The sequence below is a fragment of the Petromyzon marinus genome, chromosome 27 (genome assembly GCF_048934315.1).
Source record: "Petromyzon marinus isolate PM22_M1 ecotype Great Lakes invasive population chromosome 27, UKy_Petmar_22M1.pri1.0, whole genome shotgun sequence".
NCBI classification, from domain to species: Eukaryota; Metazoa; Chordata; class Hyperoartia; order Petromyzontiformes; family Petromyzontidae; genus Petromyzon; species Petromyzon marinus.
Window position 1 is genome coordinate 2550496 of NC_133693.1, and position 17689 is coordinate 2568184.

A 17689-nucleotide genomic window follows, 5' to 3' on the forward strand; every position below is an offset into this window, starting at 1 on the left:
GACCTGTTGCTGTGGATCTTGAACTGGGTCCCATATTTTACACGGGGTGATCTTGTCCAATACCATCTGTTAAACAGGCCTCGCTTTGATGATGAGATCGAGACGATCAAAACCCGGTTCGCAGAATTTGATTGCTTAAACAATTAATCGTCAGCCACGGTCAATCAACTGCTTGATAAAGGCCTCCCCAAGTCAACTCTCACCATCCTGCGATGTGGTAATCCGCCCAACCCCTATACACAAACCACTTTCAATCGCTCCATCTCCCCAGTGGATGGACGTCCCCTCGGACACGTTCCATTGCTTGGCTTAAAACAATATTGTTCCCCAAAACCAGTAGGCTGATGGACAAATAAAATGATTTATTTATATGTGGAAACACAGCATTTATATAGAGTTCAAACTTACATTTGCGTTAATTATCTGGAGCCCCCGTGTGAAATTAACATCACGGACATCTCATCTAAGGTTACCGCAGCTTCGTTCTGACCGCGATTATTTTGTACGTTGTGCAATTACTCATCGGGATTTTTGTCGTGTCCTCGTCGACTTTGTAAGACAATGATTTTTTTTGTACACATCTCGATTTGAACCTTTACGGTATTCTCGATGGTATGTTTCACACGTGCAGCAGAAGCCCCTCCGACATTAATTCAAGCGCAAGCAAGGGGGAAAAAATACATCGATATATATAGTGCTCTGCACACACCCAATGCATTAATATTGCATTTCGAAATGAACACACAATTTTCACGGGAGGTTATTCCGGGGCAGCAGTGTTACTGGGTGAAGGACAAAATTATTTCCCGCAGCTGCCGATGTAGCTGTAAGACTAACACCGGCTGGGCCTGATAGGTCGTAACCACGTTCCAAGTACAACCCCCCCCCCCCAACATTCACTCCCACATTCACCCCCCCCAACTTTCACCACCCCCCACATTCACCACCCACCAAATTCACCCCCCCCACATTCACCACCCACCAAATTCACCCCCCCACATTCACCCCCCCTCCCACATTCACCCCCCACATTCACCCCCCACATCCGAACCCCCCCCCCCCACATTCACCCCCCCCACATTCACTCCACCCCCCCCCCACATTCACCCCCCCACATTCACCCCCCCCCATATTCACCCCACCCCCCCCCACATTCACCCCACCCCCCCCCCCACATTCACCCCCCCCACATTCACCCCCCCACATTCACCCCACCCCCCCCCCCCACATTCACCCCCCCCCCACATTCAACCCCCTCCACATCCACCCCCCTACATCCTACTAGAGTCTCAGAGTCTGAGCCCCCCACTTTAAAATGTTTAAAGGGGTGGGGGGGTCCACACCTGAACGAGCAACCAATATGCCAAAAGCATCTGGCAGTTCAGCAGCGTTGATGCTGATGAGACACAGACACTGAGTGTCAAACCCGATCCACAGTCGTTTGCTTGTATATGTAAATAGTACTTTACTTTTTAACGTGGAGAGACGGATATGTGAAGCATTTGCTGCTTGTTATTCTCCACACGACGACGCGAATGAGCACTTTGTGCGTGATGTTATCTTGGCTCGTCATAATGAGTCGTATTGCGGAGTAATATGAACGGAAGTAACGGTGTGGTGAAGTATGGTGAAACAATTCCCACAGCCTACGCAGCATAAGCGGGCCCTCATCCAGCATTAAATTGCTCTTGTGGAAGAAAACATTACTTAGTTATGTAAACAAATAAAATCCTCAACAAATCAACAAATACACACATTCCGCCGTATTACACTGCCACTATCATCATCGGTACATATGAAAATATAAACACAATGCCTTGGATATTTGCTATTCCCCAAACAAACCATGTAGAGTGCAGGCTACGTCCGATACAACCCTAACACAGCACAGGACCCACTTAGCCCAATCGCTCAAACACTTGAATTACGCGGTATTATCTCAACACTGCAACCGTAGGTAGTTTCTTTTCCGCTAAGGCACCTAATTATTACCACGGACGTCGAAGTGATGATGCTAGCGTTACGGTTGATTGGCAAGGCTTATCGAGGACTTAGGCGCATGTAGAAATATCGCGGGGAGGCGCGTTAGGGCCCCGCCAATGCCCCCGATGTAATGGCTATTGGCTCAACGAGCTCGCACCAGCATTAGCAAACGGCGCTCATTTAGAGAAAACGCACGGGCACAAAAAAAGCGGTCGATGTCGACCTACTTTTAAACGAAGGAAAAAACCCAGCAACACACTCGGCTGCTGGTTCTAAAGCGTGTCCACGGGTGTTTGTCTTGCTTGCGGGGCGCCACTGTGGAGCCATATGTGAACTAGGAATTTACGTGCAGTGGTCGCGTGTTTTAAAATTTTCAGGCACTGTGCCTGACCGGTTGTACGTGTGTGTGTGTATGCTGAACTTCTTTAGCTCCGTACGTAGCCAACCATGGTCATCGGAGGTGCGGGGGAAGGACAACAAACTAAACAGTTGGAACAATATTTTTAGTGCGCACCTACGAAGGCCAGCATGGCACACGTATGACGGGGTAGGTGGTCAGCACCACGTCCGGCCACCTTTGTCTCCCTAGTGATGTTTACACATCGCATCATATGAGGATCCTTTGGACCTAGGGGAGGCGCAGGACTGGTGTTGATGGTCATGATCGGGGATTAAACTCAGATAGCCGGGGATCGTGGCGCAGTGCACACACCAACAGCGCCATCACACACACTGAGCTGCACAGTTGTCGTGAACTCAAACCTCAAACCTGGCCCAGCAACGGAGCATGCAGCCACTCTGGTCCATGGGGCCCGGTGCATTTGCAACGCCTGCGCACTCAATAATAATATAATAACAATGGGGGTATTCGCTCAATAATTACAGCGCAAGGCTATTGTTGCAGCTATGTTTCGCGGACAAAGGATAGTCCGCCCGTAGGGGGCGAAGTCGCCGTGTGGTTTTACCCAGTTGGGTAATTCTCATGGAATTTCTGTTAAATTTCGCAACGGTGGAGCATAACGCCGGGGCACATGGCCCCGTTCTCTTCCTCGTGACGCCAGGGGATCTTGAACGTTCGCCCACGCATGGCTGCTTGCAAGCGCAGCATTCATCAGGGCAGCCGCTGGGCTCGAACCGCGGACCCTTGCCGCAACGAGCGGCCGACGCGCTAACCCATCGGCCGAGTCACCGCTCCAGCTAGCGACACCGCTGGCATAAATAAGCACAGTAACTCCGTCGTCGCTATCGTCGCTTGGGACATTTGTGGTTTAATAGCAGTGCAGCGTTGGAGTGGCTTTTATTTTTCCCCCCCAGGGCGACACATTATCTCCTTCCCACTGCTTTGTCCGTCCGCATCTTGGGGTTTGATGAAAAGCTCCGGGGCCGCGGTCCATCCTCATGCAAAGTGCTCGTGGTGCAGCGGCAAAGTGGGATGTGCGAGCGCATCTGTCTGACCTCTGCGTCGCCCGGCATTTCCTAGCGTGACCAACATAATGGAAATCATCGTTACACAAAACTACGGGTAAAAAAAAAACACACGCGTGCAGCGTTTTCTTTTCCCAACACTTCCCTCTTGGGCTGCTTCATACACACACACTAAACAGAGACAACCGGACCGAACTACTGAATTACTGTTCGCAACATAAATTATTACATTTTTTTACTGCTTCATAAGTAATACGTTTGTTTATAAAAGCAGCCAAGCCAGCTTAATTTTCACATGAACAAAGGTCACGCTTGCATCATATGAAAATTATGGCAGTGCCACAGCCCAGCAGATGTCAGATATATATCTGACACACGACTTTGTCACAAACTTGGACAAGCATTGGTCGTTTTTCAAACCAAACTGTTTTAACCACAGCCTTGTTTACTCTGCGACTCGAGTAATTTTGCCAACGTTTTTTTTTTTTACAGGATGGCCTCACATAAAGAAGGACCCCGGTTCGATTCCTGACACGGGCACCCTTCTGCGTGGGGTTTGAGCGTTCTCTCTCGCCCTGTTCTGCATGTGGTTTCCTTCAGGGATCTCCGGTCCCTCCCATAGCTAAACAACGTACAATGCCCTGGCTGTATGGGAAACAGGACCACGTAACAAGACGCTTTTGAAAGGGTCTTGAGACACGGTGTGGCTTTCCTGGAAAACAAAGTTATGATTACGGATAGGAGTGACAAGGAGAATTAGGAATCCAGAGCAAAATATATATGTTTTTCCCTAGATTTAGTTGTAGATAACGAAGTACGCGCTAATACCTACATTTGCAACAACGCACCCCTCAAACAAATCGATGAATTTCCACAATCTGGGGGGGGGGGAGGTCATCGTTAAAAAGTGATGTTGCTTTCGATGCCGTTTGCATCACTTGTGCCATCTCGTTTGCAATGCGCATCCTGTTTGCTCTTTTCTTGTCCATTCCATCTCATTCATTGCATTAGCTTGGAGGTAACGTTATCATTGGACTGCAATGTCCCAGTGTTCGTGGACACGAGGCATCAGCCAGCAGGGTATCCTGGCAACGGACTCAGGGCCTGTGAATTCCGCAGCCTGCTGGCTCGCTCGCTCGCTTGTAAATTAATGATCGCGCCTGGCTACCCGCACGACAAAACAACCCTCATTTTGTTCGGAATTGGTCCAACTCAACGATCATAATTGAGCAATTTTGTTTGTTTGACGCCGGTTATGTGGATGTAACTAGCTGCCTTCGGACCACGCAACACAACAAAAAAACAAGGGTGGAAGGAGGAGAAGGAATTGTGGAGTGGGGAGAGAACGCCAGGCTACGAAAACTGCGAGCGCCGGAACTACGAAGCGAGATGGAAGCTAGTGGAGCAAGGAACGACTCAAATATTCATGTTCGCACTGCCTTTGGCACTTGGCAGCGCCCAAATTAGGCGGACGCAAGCGCCGCGCGGTCCGGATGTCTCGAGAGGCTGCGTGTGAGCACGTTGCAACACGCCACGTGTTGCACGCCGGTTCGGTGCAGAAACAACAACACAATCGCAGCAGGAATGTATCCATGCTTCGATGCCGAACATTCTAATCAAACGCAAGCGAGACGAACTCTTCGCTTTCGCGAAAGCAAGCAATCGCATTTTGCTTATGATGTACTTATTAACCGTGTACGGCATGCCGTTGCTCAGCAGCCACACATAGCATGCAAAGTCCGCTTGAAATAAAAAAAAGAAAAGCCTTCATCTGTTATGTCCCCCGCCCGCCCGCCACGTTCAAATTTGTTGCGCAAAGGGCCATTAGCCACGACAAGCACTCGGTTGTGATCAGACATCTGTTTCCCCTTCCCCTCGGATTCGCAGCACACAGCCCTGCGTATGAAGAGCAATCTCACGAGCCCCGTCGGAGTGCCACGTCGTGGCAAGGATGGCAAATAAACATAATCCCACGCCGTCGCCACCCACCCCGCCCGACTGGTCTGACGCCCCCTTCCTCGACGCGCATGTCACCCGTAGAGAGGGAAGAGAGAGCGCGAACTGTACGGCTTGCGGATTAAACTTTTTGACTCGACATAAGGACCCCCCCCCCCCCCTCTGAGTTTGGCCGATTCAAAGCGGGGTGGACCGGTGCGGGGTGGACCGGAGCGGGGTGGACCGGAGTGGGGTGGACCGGTGCGGGGTGGACCGGACCGGGGTGGACCGGTGCGGGGTGGACCGGAGTGGGGTGGACCGGAGCGGGGTGGACCGGACCAGGGTGGACCGGACCTGGGTGGACCGGAGCGGGGTGGACCGGTGCGGGGTGGACCGGTGCGGGGTGGACCGGAGCGGGGTGGACCGGACCGGGGTGGACCGGACCAGGGTGGACCGGTGCGGGGTGGACCAGACCGGGGTGGACCGGTGCGGGGTGGACCGGAGCGGGGTGGACCGGACCGGGGTGGACTGGTGCGGGGTGGACCGGAGCGGGGTGGACCGGAGCGGGGTGGACCGGACCGGGGTGGACCGGAGCGGGGTGGACCGGTGCGGGGTGGACCGGACCGGGGTGGACCGGTGCGGGGTGGACCGGACCGGGGTGGACCGGTGCGGGGTGGACCGGTGCGGCATTTGTCTGGGGGTGACCGCCGCAGTCTTCGCAGACGCGCGGCGGCCTTGGAATTTTGTGGGGGAAGAAAACGCATCGAAGGAGAAGGTGGGCGAGGGAAAACACAATCTGGGGCGGTCTTCACGAGAACGGGAGAAATATTAACCCAGCGTTAATCCCCCTCCCCTCGCCTCCGACCGAAGCCAACTACGCTACAGTATTTGTTGACAAAACTTTCGTCGTTGCGTGAACCCGCAGACTTGATCGCGGTCGGTAAAAGGGTGAAGAAGGGTTGAGGCTTTGTAGCAGAGATAGAACTTGGCTTTAAGCTGTCACCGAATTCTTGACCTATGGCCAAACTTTGCTGCAGTCTCCCGACACTTCCATCCAGACCGTGCGGGCGCGGACGCTTCGCTCGGCAGGGAGGGGCCGACTGCAGCCCGGATGGCGGCGGTGCCAGGCTAGGGTCATCGAGGAAAATGCGAGTGGAAGACGCGAGCTCGGTGTACATCGGCTGGCAGGGGGGCGACATGGAGTCCGTGTGCGGGACGCAGCAGAACCAGCGGCCCGGCACGCCACAGGGCCATTGCACCCGGGCGTCCTTCCTGCCACGCTGGGACCAACAACAACAACAACAACAAGACCAACAACACCACCACCAAGACGACAACAACCAGCGCCAGGAGGGAGCCCCCACGCAACGCTGGTGGCCCAGGTGGTGGCTCAGGCCGGTGCCCCGGCGGGAGGAGATCGAAGTGTCCATTCTGCCAGAGAGCCGTCCCCTTCATGCCCTGGTATGACGCTCGCTGAGTGACGGCCTGTGTGGTCGGCCAGAGCATGTGAGAGTGGTTGTTTGTCTGCGTGCGCCGTGCCGGCCTTCATCTGCGCTCGCTAACAGCGCTTGCCCCAACAGTCTGATCAGGCTACACGGGGGAACTGTGTGTTTGTTCAGGCGAGCGGTGGTGTAGCGGTTAGCGCCAACCGGTGACGATTATCTGAACCGGTCCTGGGCCTCCCCTTGGTCGACTCGGCCTCAAATGAGTAGCTGGTGCGGTGTGTAAACATCGTCACTGGGGAGACAAAGGCGGTCGGGCGTGGTGCTGGCCACCAACCCCCTTGTGTGCCGTACCAGCCTTCATCGGTGCTCGCTAGCAACACTTGCCCCAACAGTGTGTTAAGGCTACACGGGGAATCTTTGTTGCGTGTTCCAGATGCACGCCACCAGCTTCTGTTTCGCTGGATAGAGGAAGCTTAATAAGGGGGCGCGGTAAGGTGTCGAGAGCAGCTGGACTGATGTGGTACGGGAAGATGTGGAGCTGATCGGACTTGTAGATGACTTAGCAACAGCGGTGTCAAGGTCGGCTTCTGTTGAGGAGGCTCTTGAAGGACGATACTGGGCAGGTGGGGGCAGCCGCCTTCCAACAACGACGTGAGGGCAGAAGAGAGACTCGCACAACAATGAGCAGAACGCCGGGCGACTAAAACGCAGCAAGTGCAGAGCACAGTTGGTGCACCTTCCAGTCAGCTTAGTTAGTCTGCTCATAATACATGACCTCCTGTTGGCGAGCCTTCCACAGCGCACGTGGCCTTAAGTTACACCTAGACTGGCACAAATGGATTGGCGACGTGGCCGTAACTTTGTGGCGAATGGCAGCTGGTGTCGGTATAGTGTGCTTCAGAGCACTTCACAAAGGCTGACATTGCACACGAGGAGGTGGCATGGCCAGGATAGGTCGCTCACAGCACTTTCCAATCCAGTCTGTGTAGGCTACACAGGAATCTGTGTTTTCAGAACCGCTCAATTTGTGAGTGGCCAGTATGTAGTGGCACAATGAGAAGACTTTCTAATATTTTTGAACGTACATCTGTTGCACTGATTTTTTTGTGTTACTTATAGTGTGCTTATTTATAGCACTACCGTACATTGTATTTGGCCCAACTTTACTGAGAGGGCAAACACAGACAATAAATACTAACGCCACTGGTCAAACGCGACCTTTCCCAAGCTCATCTTCATCTTTGCAACGAGCAGCGAATTCTGAGCGTTCTCAAAAGACTCGGAAGTGTTGCCACCGCACACACAGCAAGACCATAATATACTTTACAGCCTCGTGTCAAACCACTTCCTCCCCAACCCTGTCAGCCATTGCGTTGTTTGACCATACTCAAAACTAAACTATTTTAATTTGACCAGGAAAGGAGGCCCAGTGAGCTATGTAGATCTTTTTTTCAGAAGCGACCTGGCCACAAATGGCAGCTCAACGAAGTGGCTTATCGCGTGGAAATTTATAGCAGCCAAATACTCTGAACGCACGTTTCTGAATGTGGAGGGAAAAATCGGAGGACCCAGAGAAAAAATCAACGCGACACGGGGAGAGAGAGAGACGCAAACTCTAAATATACAGCAGGCGTCAGGGTCGGGATCGAACCCACGACCTCCTGTATACCAGGCGAGGTAGTTAACGTCTCCTAGCCAGCGTGGCGCCCCTTCACCACGTCGGTGCCCAGCAGCAATAACATTGCCTCACCAACAGCCGTGGTCAATCCACTGTTGGACGAAGGCCCTCCCCACGCTTACGAAAATTGCATCCGTGATGTTGACGACCGAAGCAACAGGGGGGCCTTCATCACAGCTCGTGGGGAGAGAGAGGGGGGAGGGGTGGTGGGTTGGGGGTGAGGGGGGCACATCGCACACATAACTCGCTACTCAGTAACTGTCAACTTTGACCTCTACGCAATCCTCTGCAGTTTACAACCCCCACGCATACGACGGCGACGCCCGCCCAAAATCGATGAACGCCTTGCGAACGTAGAGCATTGCTCGACTGAGAGAGATCTGTCGCGAGGTCGCGCCTGAGTCGACGACGGCGTGAATGAAACTGATGAGAGTGGTTCATACGTGGCGACCACACAGAGTTCAAATCAGCGAGCGCCTCTCCACCACCCCCACCCCCCATTGAAAACCCTTGGGGACCCCTCCTCCTCCCCCCCCCCCCAATAAACTGAGGGAACCCCCAATAATCTGAGGCACAGAAATGTAACTTTTTATAATTATAAAAACAAATCTTTTGTTTTATCGTTTAGGTGATAAGCTGTTACGTAACAAGGGCATATACTTTCAGAGAAGAGAGGCGGGAGGGGGGCTTGCAAAATATATTTGCATAGCAGCAATAGGCTAATGTACTAAACTGCCTGATGTAACACCCCCGTAGTAAATGAAGCAATGGTTTTGTAATAGCCTTGGGTATTTGTGATTAGTTTCACTTGCTGAGCTGCCCTTCATGTAGGACTTGACCAGCCACGGGCAGCAGCTGGCAGTGCGCTGCAGAAGGCAAGGCTGGAGTGGGTTATTCTCAGGTAAACAACAACAACAACACGCGAACATTCATTGCACGGCCGTGAGACACTGAATTGTGAGTTTAAAAAAAACTGCGAGTCTCAAGGGTAACAGTCCTTGAGACTTGACATGTACAGTGAGGGAAAAAATTATTTTATCCCCTGCTGATTTTGTACGTTTGCCCACTGACAAAGAATTGATCAGTCTATAATTTTAATGGTAGGTTTATTTGAACAGTGAGAGACAGAATAATAAAAAAAAATCCAGAAAAACGTATGTCAAAAAAGTTATAAATTAATTTGCATTTTAATGAGGGAAATAAGTATTTGACCCCTCTCAATCAGAAAGATTTCTGGCTCCCAGGTGTCTTTTATACAGGTAACAAGCTGAGATTAGGAGCACTCTCTTTAGGAGCACTCTCTTTAAGAGTGTGCTCCTAATCTCAGCTCGTTACCTGTATAAAAGACACCTGTCCACAGAAGCAATCAATCAATCAGATTCCAAACTCTCCACCATGGCCAAGACCAAAGAGCTCTCCAAGGATGTCAGGGACAAGATTGTAGACCTACACAAGGCTGGAATGTGCTACAAGACCATTGCCAAGCAGCTTGGTGAGAAGGTGACAACAGTTGGTGCGATTATTCGCAAATGGAAGAAACACAAAAGAACTGTCACTCTCCCTCGGCCTGGGGCTCCATGCAAGATCTCACCTCGTGGAGTTGCAATGATCATGAGAACAGTGAGGAATCAGCCCAGAACTACACGCGAGGATCTTGTCAATGATCTCAAGGCAGCTGGAACCATAGTCACCAAGAAAACAATTGGTAACACACTACGCCGTGAAGGAATCAAATCCTGCAGCGCCCGTAAGGTCCCCCTGCTCAAGAAAGCACATATACATGCCCGTCTGAAGTTTGCCAATGAACATCTGAATGATTCAGAGGACAACTGGGTGAAAGTGTTGTGGTCAGATGAGACCAAAATGGAGCTCTTTGGCATCAACTATGACCCCAAGAACACCATCCCCACCGTCAAACAAGGAGGTGGAAACTATGCTTTGTGGCTGTTTTTTCTGCTAAGGGGACAGGACAACTTCACTGCATCAAAGGGATGATGAACGGGGCCATGTAACTTCAAATCTTGGGTGAGAACCTCCTTCCCTCAGCCAGGGCATTGAAAATGGGTCGTGGATGGGTATTCCAGCATGACAATGACCCAAAACACACGGCCAAGGCAACAAAGGAGTGGCTCAAGAAGAAGCACATTAAGGTTCTGGAGTGGCCTAGCCAGTCTCCAGACCTTAATCCCATAGAAAATCTGTGGAGGGAGCTGACGGTTCGAGTTTCCAAACGTCAACCTCGAAACCTTAATAACTTGGAGAAGATCTGCAAAGAGGAGTGGGACAAAATCCCTCCTGAGATGTGTGCAAACCTAGTGGCCAACTACAAGAAACGTCTGACCTCTGTGATTGCTAACAAGGGTTTTGCCATCAAGTACCATTTTTGCAGAGGGGTGAAATACTTATTTCCCTCATTTAATGCAAATCAATTCATACAATTTTTGACATACGTTTTTCTGGATTTTTTTGTTGTTATTCTGTCTCACTGTTCAAATAAACCTACCATTAAAATTATAGACTAAACATTTCTTTGTCAGTGGGCAAACGTACAAAATCAGCAGGGGATCAAATACTTTTTTTCCCTCACTGTATATGTGCTTTCTTGAGCAGGGGGACCTTGCGGGCACTGCAGGATTTCAATCCTTCATGGCGTAGTGTGTTACCAATTGTTTCTTGGTGACTATGGTCCCAGCTGCCTTGAGATCATTGACAAGATCCTCCCGTGTAGTTCTGGGCTGATTCCTCACCGTTCTCATGATCATTGCAACTCCACGAGGTGAGATCTTGCATGGAGCCCCAGGCCGAGGGAGATTGACAGTTCTTTTGTGTTTCTTCCATTTGCGAATAATCGCCCCAACTGTTGTCACCTTCTCACCAAGCTGCTTGGCAATGGTCTTGTAGCCCATTCCAGCCTTGTGTAGGTCTGCAATCTTGTCCCTGACATCCTTGGAGAGCTCTTTGGTCTTGGCCATGGTGGAGAGTTTGGAATCTGATTGATTGATTGCTTCTGTGGACAGGTGTCTTTTATACAGGTAACGAGCTGAGATTAGGAGCACATTGGGAGGCAGAAATCTTTCTGATTGAGAGGGGGTCAAATACTTATTTCCCTCATTAAAATGCAAATCAATTTATACAATTTTTGACATGCGTTTTTCTGGATTTTGTTGTTGTTATTCTGTCTCTCACCGTTCAAATAAACCTACCATTAAAATTATAGACTGATCATTTCTTTGTCAGTGGGCAAATGTACAAAATCAGCAGGGGATCAAACACTTTTTTCCCTCACTGTACGGTATGTCATGGAAAACACACGCGTGCAATAATACTCAAACCAACTATAAGAGTTGCTGACAGTGGCACGGCACAATTGCTTTTCATCCACATATTGATCAGTCGAATAACACTTTATTCTTAAGGCTCATGGAACACGCATCAAATGTAGCCCACGGACGGGCATGGGCGAATGCATAAACGCGTTTAAACTTGGATCGGACAGAGATCAAACGATAAATATATATGTATATATATATAAGCGCGACAGTTCGTTGAGGGGAGTGGTGTATACACACATTACTGGTTTTTTTGAATCATGCTTAAACGTGATTGTCTGTTTCCTCGTGTCGAGTTCAATGCATTTATAACTCTTCGCTTAGTAATTTTACAGTTGATATTGCAGCGGGCTTTGAGGGGTGGCACAGTGGCTAGCGAGCCAGTACAGTACGATGAATCTGGTGACCTGTGTGATTCCTGGCTCCGGCCCACATCAATCGCACCTCCGATTAGCACGAATGGCTACGTACAGTGCGACAGAAGTTCAACATACATACATACAGTCGCGAATAATATCTGAGCCGATCCTGCCTCCCGCTCCTCCCTTCATCACATCGCACTGACCAGCGTGGTGAAGTATGGTCAAACAACCGCCACGATTGACATCACGAGCAGGGGTTTTTATAGAGCAATGGACAGACAAGGGGCTATAACGTCATCATTGATGATTATTATTATTCGTAGTAGTTTAATTTTGGAATGTTTTGTCGCCTATGACAACATCACTGGGAATGTGCCATCTCAACAGATCTCGGAAGCTTACACTCAGACTTTGTGTGAATTGTATGTTGAACTTCTTTCTCACGTACGTAGCCAACCGTGCTAATTGGAGGTGCGGGGAAAGGACAACAACACGAAACACAAAAAAAGCAATTCTAAAGAAATTAGTTTCCAATTTCGATTTAAAAGTGTATAGCTCCAGTGGCCTCCTAATATCGGAAGGAAGAGCGTTCCAGACGCTGCAGAGGCTCATCTGAAAGCGCGCGATGTAGTGACCGTCTTTGTTCGATGGTTAGCCAAAAGTTGCTGCTGCTAGGATGACCGGAGATCGTGTGATGGTTTCTGCTCCTTGACGAGATCAGCAAGGTATTGTGGTCCATTCGTAGCAAGCACTTTGTACATAATGAGTGCGAGCTTATTTCAGCTGTCAAGGCCCCATTGAGCCTGAGCCGAACAGCCCTTTTAACAAGGATAACCATGGCCCAAGACCGCCATCAGTGGCGGCAATTACATGACATTGCAGGGAGGGAAACAGATTTAAGTGTGGACAGTACTTGGATAGGTGACCACTGTGGAGGGGCAGTGCATGTCCTGAAACGTTCACCTACCCGCACTGCCCAGCGTGGCGAAGTATGGCCAAATATTCCTTACACGGCCAGAAGGCATGGGGAAGGCCCTCCACCTCGGGCACTGAATTGACCAAAAAAATGTACGTACACACGTATGACCACCATCAATAACCTTGGAGCAGCAACAGAGGGTGTGTGGGATGCTTGTTGTCACGCGGTTCCCTTCGGCACACACTGTATCGCCTCTATACCCACGCGTGTGAATAGATGTGTCGCCATGGCGACGCGAAAATGTAATGCACTTCAAATGTGCAGCATCTCCTGCGCAGATGTCAGAACTACTTACGGCTGGAGAGCGTGGCGGAGGCGATACAAAAGACATTCCCGGTTCAAGGCCATTGCCGTGGGAGATAGGCCTATCAACATTACTGAATTTGCACACTTGCCATGCCAGGCGTATGAATACGACACGGCAAGCAGAAGACCGCTGTGTTCCCTCGAAGCGACGCCCAATAGCTGACCTTTGTCACGACGGCCAAACCTCCACACGAACGCACACGAGCAAATAACTCGCCGTGTTCGTCATTAACGCTGCCCGATGGACTAAAAGAGTTGTTTATTTGAAAAAAGAAATAACCAGCGGCTGTTCTTCTTCTGTCCGAAACAGGAGCTTCCAATGGGCGGGCACAAAGACTGTCGTAAGGGTCACTCAATATGAACTCGACTCGAGTGGAAAGTTGTGCTGCAAATTCGGGACTCACCCGAGAGAGAGAGAGAGAGCTGGCGACATTGACCGATGGGTTTCCGGTGCCCTCCCCGGCACGGCCGCTATCCGAGCCACTGTTGTCTCATCGTGGGACTGGCACAGGCTTCCCTGTGCGCCTGGCACGGGCGCTACCACAATCTGTTGTTGCTCATTAATTACTTCCAAGGACAAACGTGTGTTGGGTTAAAAAAAAAAGATGTTGCAGAATCCACGCATGTGCATGACGTTCTTGTTTAATTTGTGCTTGTGCGCCACTGCCTTAATGTTAACTTTAAAGCGCACGCGTTCATTCCTCCAGCAGCTCTGTGTTTTTCCCTATTAATGTTCTGGTCAAATCCCGCCATGCATGGGTGAGATCTACTTTCTCTACGTCCTTCTACAGACATACCGGTGCCTCCAAATGACACGACTGCCACCACACCGCGCTGAAACTCTCAAGTCTCATACACGAACTGTGGTCCACCGAGGGCATTAGCCCACTTTCATCCGTTGACAAAATCACTCCAAGTAACATGAATCACTTCATAACATCTTACATAAAATGACCGTTTGCACCATCTATTGTTTTTTTCAAACAGCAGGACTTTTTCACAATTCTCGCTATCGCCCGATGAGCTGGTTTTAATCACCAGCGAAAAAACGTCGTACTCGAATTGTAAATGCTGTGGGTTTTACTCTCCAACACACAACCGGTGTGCTGAACTCGTAACTAATTGGCACGTTTTGTTTGCATGACAAACCTTACTACTTTTACGCGATCTAACCCAACAAAAACCTGTATTATGGTTGTATATTTTCTTTTAATACAGGATATACAATAACGAATTATTTCCCTAATCTACTGCTGGATGACAGTCTCTCCAAGATGTGTCAATCATAGTGATTGTTTGACCACACTTTACCACGCTGTTGGGGGGTGTAGGTTGGTGAAGGGGTGTGCCCAGGACCGGTATCACTAGCCACCAATGCTAGATGTGTGACTGGGAATCAGCACAGTGTGCCAACCAATGCGCCCACCGTTCCATCAATTACGGAATAACCTCCGGTATCCTACGGTGTGCTTGCTATACAAAATATATTTGATGATGTTGCTTTGCTAGTAGTGCACAAACACAATTAACAACAACAACAAACCTCAACACACTGATCAACAACACTGCCTACATTTTGTTTCTCTTAAGGCAGTGTTGGTGACGAGTGTGTTGAGTTTTTTGTTGTCGTTGATTGTGCATGTGCACCACTAGTAATGCAACATCAAATTATTTTTCGATTTGAAACTAGACTGCAAGGATTCATCTTCTTTGGTTCTTTCGGAAAAGTCACGTAGAATGAGAATAAAATAATAAAATAACACAATAAAATTCTCACGACGTTTCGGCCAAAACCTACATAGCCATTTCCGTGACCAGTCACAAGCTAATCCCTCAGCTATTGATATGTAAACCCCTTTGTCAAGGTGCCTCACTTCTCCCAACCAGCTTAAAAGTCGCTACGAATCTTAACATCGTTCATTGAAGCTCTGTCGTCCCGACAGTTCTGTACCTTTCACCTGAAGACGGCTGCTTGCGTTGTGGCCGAAACGTCGTGATAATTTTATTGTGTTATTTTATTATTTTATTCTCATTCTACGTGACTTTACCGAAAGAACTAAAGAAGATCAAATTATTTGTTTATTAGCAAGCACATCGTGAGATACCAGAGATTATGCCGGAATATTCTCCAAAGGGGGCTCTCTCTAGAGCTGCCTCTTAGGGGAGCCCTTCTGCCAGCAGTGGTGTGAGCTAGGAATTGCAGGGCTCCACCTTTAACCCCACAGCTGATATACAATCTTAAATTTGGTTGTGAAAATCGTTCTTCAGCTCGCTGAAACAATGAGCAAGCTGAAACAATCGACTTGTCGTTAAACGCTCGCACACCGCATGACGAATTCATTCGCTTGGCGGTGATGGGTAGGCGGAGGGCCTTAAGGCAATAAATTCTGCCAGCTCGTTACGTGGCCTCATCCGAAAGTTAATTACGCATCAGAATATTACTGGCTGCGCAAGAAACCTTTGCGTTAGGTTAACATACCCTCGCCCTATGAACATGTGTGTGACACACAGAATGAAAGTCAGAACCTTTATTCATCCTGGAGGAATCCGATGAGTTATGAGGTTTTTTTTTGCAGATGTCCAGTAGACCATGCGATGAACACGTGTTGTGATTATCACGTGGCCTGCTCAATAATAACCCTGCACGTTTGGTTAATTTCCCTTTTCTTCGAGCTGGCTTGCATGACACGAATGAAAGTGATTCGCTCCGTGACGTTTCCCAAAGTCCCAGTGTCAAATGCGGCCATAACCGTTGGTAAAACCACGCCACAACGTTCATCAATTTAAATTAGCTGCACGTGCCTGACGCCCGGGAAACTCGGGGCAAATCGCCCACTGTTCGGATTTTAAACTGGAATACAGACACTATGCATCAATTATGAACGAGATCTGTTGTGGTTGGTCGACAGAGTGAATTCAATTAATGTTTAATCAGATTAATTCAATAAATCGGCGAGCTAAATTGTGGTCGATCACTCATACTCATGCTTTTTTTGCAACCCTCACTGAGAAGCGTGGTCAAGTCTGGTAAAATTAAATAACGTATTTTTTATTTTGCCAGGTAAGGCCCCACTGAACTATGCAGCTCTTTATCAGAAGCGAACTGGCCACAAATGATAGCTCAACGAAGTGGTATTTCACGTGGAAATGTATAGTAACCGAATACTCTAAACGCATGTTGAAGGGACAAATCGGAGGACCCGGAGAAAAATCCACACGACCACGGGGAGAGAGAGACACGCAAAATCCAAATATAAAGCAGGAGTCAGGGTCGGGATCGAACCCACGACCTCCTGTATACCAGGCGAGGTTGTTAACATCTCGCCTTTCCCCCACAAACCATACGGCCATGATGACGGCCTTCATCCAGCAGGGGATTGACAAAGGAGAGAGGCGATTGATGCCAAGTCTGTACGTCTCCTGCACAAAGTCCTCACACACCGGTGCACGCGTTCAGACGTCTCGCCCCCCGGCACGTCACCATTGCAAGACACGTCGCTGTCGATCGTTGCGCTTTATGTGAGTGTGTTTAAATTTGGCTTAAGGTACCTTGTAACCTACTGCAGACCAAAATAGCTCCTCTAAGTCAATATGACTATAAAAAAACGCAATGTTTATGACAGGCAGATAAAAAGGCACTGCCCGCGTTTGGGAGCGGTAAACGCACACTGTAATTGTGTGTTCACAGTCCATATCCGCTGTTTAGTGCCCAGCATGGCCACGATTGAAATCCGGGACCGCATCGCATGCGTTCTTGGTGCGTCCCAAAAGTGTCATTAAGAGCAAACGCGTTATTGCCTGTGCCACAACAGCAGGGTACACGCGGCGATCACTGACGACTTCACTCAAAACGCCGCCCACTCGGAACGCCCCTTCGAGCGGCAGTCAGCTGCATGTTACACCGGCCCTTGTGAAATAAAATTCTTCTCTCTGGATACTCGGTTAGACAATTATTCCCTGAGACAGTGTTGGCAAATTCACGTTCGTATGGCGGGGGTGAGGCTGCCCATCGGACACCCACTCATAATACGGGGGTGGGGGGGGGGTTGGCTGTCGCCTGATGAAGCTAGTTGTAATTACTGGCGAAACTTCGTGGCTTGGCTCTCCAACACACCGGTGTTCTGTACAAGTAACGAATTGGCCACGTTCTGTTTACGTGACAAACCTTACTAGTAGGCTGTGTCGGGTGGTGGCGGGTTTAACGGCACATTTATATATTTACGCCATCTAACCCAACAAAAAATTTA

At 49.5% G+C, this 17689-nt stretch overlaps 1 protein-coding gene across 4 annotated transcripts in view; it reads left to right on the forward strand.

Annotated features, from left to right (window-relative positions):
- Window positions 1-6017: 6017 nt before the first annotated feature.
- The window catches only part of LOC116946642 (regulator of G-protein signaling 20-like), a 48818-nt gene continuing 37146 nt past the window's right edge, over window positions 6018-17689 (forward strand). For 2 of the 4 annotated variants that reach the window (XM_032961757.2, XM_032961758.2), the window contains exon 1: window positions 6021-6804. In XM_032961757.2, coding sequence (XP_032817648.2) covers window positions 6361-6804 — 444 coding nt within the window. In that variant the 5' untranslated portion in view covers window positions 6021-6360. Of the gene's footprint in view, window positions 6805-17689 lie in introns of all 4 variants that reach the window. The other 2 variants (XM_032961760.2, XM_032961761.2) reach the window with 2 other exon arrangements.